This window comes from Trachymyrmex septentrionalis, unplaced genomic scaffold (assembly GCF_001594115.1).
Source record: "Trachymyrmex septentrionalis isolate Tsep2-gDNA-1 unplaced genomic scaffold, Tsep1.0 scaffold9, whole genome shotgun sequence".
Lineage (NCBI taxonomy): Eukaryota > Metazoa > Arthropoda > Insecta > Hymenoptera > Formicidae > Trachymyrmex > Trachymyrmex septentrionalis.
In genome coordinates, this window is record NW_017306091.1 from 3,921,589 (window position 1) to 3,928,335 (window position 6,747).

At 28.0% G+C, this 6,747-nt stretch overlaps 1 protein-coding gene across 1 annotated transcript in view; it reads left to right on the top strand.

Annotated features, from left to right (window-relative positions):
• The window catches only part of LOC108755637 (17-beta-hydroxysteroid dehydrogenase 13-like), a 5,411-nt gene extending 1,522 nt beyond the window's left edge, over window positions 1-3,889 (top strand). Inside the window, exons 3-9 of the mRNA XM_018498752.1 lie at window positions 694-837; window positions 1,593-1,744; window positions 1,948-2,125; window positions 2,415-2,544; window positions 3,122-3,248; window positions 3,366-3,491; window positions 3,823-3,889. Coding sequence (XP_018354254.1) covers window positions 700-837; window positions 1,593-1,744; window positions 1,948-2,125; window positions 2,415-2,544; window positions 3,122-3,248; window positions 3,366-3,491; window positions 3,823-3,889 — 918 coding nt within the window. The 5' untranslated portion in view covers window positions 694-699. The remainder of the gene's footprint in view (window positions 1-693; window positions 838-1,592; window positions 1,745-1,947; window positions 2,126-2,414; window positions 2,545-3,121; window positions 3,249-3,365; window positions 3,492-3,822) is intronic.
• Window positions 3,890-6,747: the final 2,858 nt, after the last annotated feature.

Here is a 6,747-nt window from a genome sequence, read left to right on the forward strand (position 1 = left end):
TATATTAACTATAGTACATATATCACTTATACTTTTTGCAACAATCAATGCCAGCTAATAATCGCTAACTAAGATCTGTTACGTAATATAAGTCCGTAAGCCGTAAGAAATTGGCCAATTACAGTTCTTACGGCTTATCGCTTATGACTCTATTATAGAACAGACCTAAATCAACTTATGTACACGTGATTCGGCCGATAAAGGGGCTTCTACACAATTCGCAAATCGCAAAACGCAGAATTACGATCACCGCACGCAAGACACACTGACGAAAACCGACTGCATGCAATGAAAAAACAAACACAAATCTGCGTTTGCGTTTGCAAATTATGTTTTACGATTTGCCAATTATGTAGAAGCACCTTAAGCGCTGACTAAATGAACTCACGTATACGTCAAGTCGGCCGATAACTGCTGGCTCAGTGAATTCATACACATGTGAGTCCGGCCGACAAAGTGTTAATATTTTCTAAAAATTCTTTCAACTATATGGAAAAAAATTCTATCTGCAGCTTCAAAACATAAATTTATATAATAAAATATAAAATAAATGTGCATTAACATATATTAAAAATAATATTTGAAAACTGACATGCATTAACACAATATATTAATAAAATATTCAGTTTATTTATTATGTGTATATTGTTAATATTTGATATATTCATATAAGAAAATAATTAATTTTTTCAGTTCATCATGAATGCATTTAATATCATACAAATTTTGTTAAATATATTGCGAGTTACATTGCAAGTTCTTTACTACATCTGCCAGAGCGTGTACTACAACTTCTTCGGATTAGAAGAAAAGAATGTGAATGGTGAGATTGTTTTGGTACGTACAAAAAATATAACGTTTATTGCAAAAGTAGATATTTAATTTTAAAAGCTATTAAAGTATCAATTTGAAAAAATTGAAAATTGACGAAGAAATTAAACAAATACGTTTTAATAATAATATATTAATATATATGTTTATGTATTTAATTTATCTTAACTTTATATACAATGTACATATGAAACAATAAGAGATAATAAAAATTTTTTTCTTATTAATTAGTAAATATATTAATTAAAATAAATATATATTTAATATACGTTAAGATAATATTAAAATAGATATAATGTAATATTAAAGATTAATTTCTTATGATATAATTTTCTTATTTCAAAAATGATATAATTCGAAAAATTAAGTTTCCTATAAAAGAGAAAAAACTACTTTTCAACTTGATGAGAAAATTATTGAGTCAAATAATATCGAAAAAAGGATATTATTGTTAGAATGATCAAGTATTATTTTTGTCACAGTCCTTAAAACTCTTTTTAAGCTGTGGAAACTTTGATAAAATTTTATTGTATAAAGTTAAGTTTATTTTTTATAATTGATAGGATAATGTTTACTTAACATATTTATAGTAATAATTCAAAAGTTATATTTTTTAGTTGTCATTTCTAAAGTAAAGAAGCGATATCAAATAGTAAAACAATTTGTATACAGTGTAAACAATTTGTATTGAGTAAATAAGTTTGTTTCATAATAATTATATTTTTATATTATATTTGTTTTTTTTTATATACATCTACAAGATAACAGGTGCAGGTCATGGTATAGGAAAGGAGTTGGCGATTCAATACGCGTGCTTAGGTGCGAAAGTCGTATGCTTAGACATAAACAAGCAAGCTAATGAGCAAACAGCAAAGGAGATTAAAGAAATTGGCAAAGATGCATATGCATATGAGTATGTTTCTGTATTATTAACAAAACATTTCTATTAAACAACAAAAGGATCACATCTCCAATTTTATTCCACGTCTCTTTCTAAATATTTCAAGTCAATATAATTAATTAATTATTTTACTAATATCGGCACGCGCATAAGAGAAGTGTCATAATATATTTACAATATTGAATAATCAATACTAATTAAAGTTTTGTTTTTAGATGTAACGTGACTAAAAGAGAAGATGTTTTTGCAGTAGCCAAAAGAGTAAAGGAAGAAGTCGGTGATGTCACAATTTTAGTTAACAATGCCGGCATAATGCCATGCCATGCTTTTTCAGATCATATGGTTGATGAAATCATACAAATGTTCAATATTAATGTGTTAGGACACTTTTGGGCAAGTTGAAATTGCTTATATATAATAAATTATTATATAACTGCATATATATAATAAATTACCTTTGTTCTTGAATAAATATATATATTAAATTACCTTTGCTCTTGAATAAATAAATAATGCTTTTTTTTTTATTTTATATTTCTTCAAAATAATTATATAAGAATTTTCAATAATCATAGAGTATACATTTTTTGTTGTCACAAAAATTAGCTTTATTATTAATGCTAAAATATGTAAAATGTAACGCACATGATATCACATTTAAACTACTATGCAATTTTTTCAGATGTTGCAAGCATACTTGCCAAGTATGATGAAAAGAAATTATGGTCACATTGTTGCGTTGTCATCGATAGCAGGCATTGTAGGATTTCCCAATTTAGTTCCTTATTCCGCTACAAAACATGCAGTTCTAGGTAAATCTGATTTTTTCTGAAATCTTAAATTATGATCACAATGCTAAAAATTACTCCGCGATTTTGGACAGAAAAAGAATTAATGTTGAAACAATTCGGTCACAATGTCAATGCAATTAATCAATTCATTCTTCAGTCGAGATCTCGAATCAATTTCTGACATGAAGGATACAAGCTTTTATAATATCTATTCTTTTTCTATATTACGTTCAGAACTTACGAAAAATAAATTATTTAACTTCACAAATATTTGTTGAAGTAATTAGATAAATTATTTCATTCACATACATTTGAATAAGTTATCTTTTTGTTTGTTTCTTTTGTTCTCTTTATTACATTTTTGAAAGGTCACAATTAATGAAAACCAGCCATAATAAATTGCTATACTCATGAGACCATCTATTCTCCTTACCTATGTTTTTTGCTTTTGCTCACTGTTCTATTATGATATGAATGCACTTGTATTTTTAATCTGTGATCTTGAATAAAACAATTCCTTTCATCATATATAATTCCTTAACAAGCTTAACAACAATATTCAAGTGCTTCCAGCTTGCGTATAAGATTCTATTTTCAGGTATGATGGAAGCGCTTGAGGACGAATTACATATATCTAATAAGGGAAAATCTTTAATCAAATTCACTACTATCTGTCCTTATATGGTAGATACAGGACTTTGCAAAAAGCCAAAAATTAATAAAATGTACGTTTTATAGAAAAAATTAATACAATTAATTTAAACAGATAAATGTAATCACGTATGCAAATATGACAAGCTGGGGTATTAAGATTGATAATAAGCATTTCTATCTAATTGTAGGTTGGAAATATTTTTACAACTAAGCTCACCGAAAGATGCAGCTGCACAAATAATTAAAGCTCAACGACAAAATATAAAAATAAGATCTATACCATCATTTTGGTTTCCACTCATAAAACTTATTAGGTAATTGCAATATTTACATACATATAATTATGTACTAATAATCTGATTTACAGTTGGTATTTTGCAATATTTAATATATCATAGTGTTTGCATAATATATTATATAATATTTATATGCTTACACACACGTATCTTAAATTGTGATATCAAATATTTTAAATGTAAATAAATATTTATTTATTAAGTATAATATGGTAAAACTTTGTATAATATAAAAATGCATCAAAAAAATAAATTAAAATACATAACATCGCATTTTTTAATTTTTAATATTCTACACTAGTATATAATGAAAATATAGATAAATAAAACATTATAATTTTGTTTTCAGGATTTTACCCGAAAATGCACAAATTGCTATAAAAGATTTCATTGATACTGGCCTCGAACCAGGATAATAATAATAAGTATATAAAAAAATCTTATAGTTATATTTCGTCAAATCTTCAAAAATTTATTTTAAAAAATTTATAAAGAAAAAAACTACTATTATGTTACAAGTTTTTCTTTGATAGCGATATTAATATTAAATGTATTAAAATATGTTTTATGGAATATTTTATATATGTAAGATATTTAGACTTTTATAATCTAAACAAAGCATATATTTTTCTTTCCCAAATATATGCTTTATTTACGTCAATTGATTAACTTCATTACTTATGCATAAAAGTATTAAGATATAGTTACCAAAAAATGAAAATTTACGAAAAATTTTATATTTTATATCAAAATGTGCTAGAATAAAACATAAAATACCTCGTAACGTAAGTTATTAATCTGTATAATTCTATTTTAAGACTTCTGTACGTTTACTGTAAAAAATAAAAATTTACATAATAATGACGTATTTACGTTGTGCTGATTTCCTTCTCTTCTCCTATTACTAAAATAACAAATTTGTTTGAAGCAAAAAAATAAGTAAAGAAAATAAAATACTTGACTAGGAGTTGTTCCATCGGTTAACCGGTTGTTCCATCTTTTAAATTTTATTGTTATTATCAATTGGAAAGTTCCGTCCATCTAAGGACGAGTAACTCTAACTGGACTGTCGATAATTCTAAACCAATGTCTAAACCAAGCTTAATTTTTTAGTTTTACCATCTGTCAATAAAATTCAGTATAAAAAAGTATACGTTTTGCATCAACAACATTACTTTTTACTGCATCGAAAATGTCGATATTTGAGCCAAATAATATCATTTGCGCGAAGTGTTAATCTTTTGCTTCAAACGGAAGAAAACTGCAGCTGAAGCTCATCGAATACTTGTAGAAGTTTATATTATAGAAGGTGATAGTGCTCCTTCCGATAAATCATGCAGAGAATGGTTTCGACGCTTTAAAAGTGGTGATTTTGATATGAAGAACAAAGAGCGTTCTGGACGGCCAAGAGCAGAAAAATTGAAGACGAAGAATTGCAGGCATTGGTGGATGAAGACCCATGTCAAACGCAAAAACAACTTGCAGAAGCATTAAATTGTGCTCAATCTGTTATTTCCGATCGTTTGAAAGCCTTGAAAAAGGTCTACAAGGAAGGAAAATGGGTCCCATATGAACTGACGCCAAGAGATATTGAAAGACGAAAAACCATCTACGAAATTCTGCTTGCTAGGCAACAAAGAAAGGGGTTTTTACACCGAATTGTGACTGGCGATGAAAAGTGGATCTATTTCAATAACTCCAAACGAAAAACCATTTATGATCTAGGTCAACCATCGACATCGACGCCAAAGCGGATTATCTACGAAAAGAAGGTAATGCTCTGTATTTGGTGGGATCAGAAGGGTGTAGTGTACCACGAGCTGTTGAAATCTGATCAAACAGTCACAGGGAATCTCTACCGAGAACAAATTATGCGTTTGAGCCGAGCATTGCACGGAAAACGACCAGAATATAAAACGAGACAGCATAAATTTTTCTGACAACGCTCGGCCTCACGTTACGAAACTTGTCAAGGAAGCACTTTGGTGGAAAGTGCTATCCCATGCGGCTTATTCACAAAACTGTGCTCCTTCCAACTCTTTCACTTTTCGATCGATGGCACACGCACTTGCAGAGGAATACTTCAATTTTATGAAGACGTCGAAAAATAAGTGTCTGAGTGGATAGCCTCCAAAGATTAGTCATTCTTTCTCCACGGAATTCGCTTACTGCCCGAAAGATGGGAAAAAGTCATCGCTAATGGATGGACAATATTTTGATTGAGGTACTTTTTCATTTTGTTTTTTAAATAAAACCATACTTTTTGCAAAAAAAAGCTTTTATATAGAAATGTATTTATATATCTCTTCAAGATTTAACTCTTTAAGATTTGACTTTTAAATGCAAGAATTTTATTAAATGCGTAAAAATGCAAAAAAAAAAAAAGAAACATTGATCATATGCACTAGACTATATTATTAGTTTTTACTATGTTTTGCTTCATTATAACCCAATTGTTCTACAATCCATGTTGCAGAGGGACATAGACAGCTACTACAATCAGGTAAAAAACAAAATTTATCTTTTCTATTATTTTTAATCAAAGGAAATCAATACATGCAATGTTTGCAAATATATTTTTTTAGTTTTATTGCGTATGATTCAATTTTTTAAATATTTATATCCAGCCCAAATAACATGCATATTGCACAAGATATTTAAAAAACGTCTTTTAGACATCTTTTAAACATACGACATTAAAAAAAAATCTTTTAAATATATATTTTATGCAACAAAAATGTTATTATCTGAGAGATTGTCGCCGTATTCAAACCAATTTATTAAAATATCAACGTTTCTCATAAAGAAACTACTATGGCTTTGCCTATTACGGCTAAGGCTGTGGTCCAAAATTTACTGTCAGTACTGAAAATCTATAGTGCATGTGACGTAAATTATAGACTTTCGGCAGTAAATTTTGGAACACAATCTAAACCAATAAGTGCAGTGACACTACCGTGTTCCTTTACGCGAAACCGTGCGAGATTACAGTTCACTTCATCAGTACGAGGAACATCCTGATATAAAAAAAAACATTTATATTTGTGTTGGAAACGATCCATTTCCTGTTTTTGTTTGTATTGCATTTTGTAATATATTTGAATGTAATGTAATATAATGTGCAGATTATGTTAAGGATTTTGTGTTAAATTGATATTCAACGTTACTTGGTGTCAAAATGATACAGTTTATGAATAAGTGAACAAGTAACGTAAAAATAATGTGTTTTAAAATATAAATTTTAAGATGAATTAATGAAATACGTATTAATTTA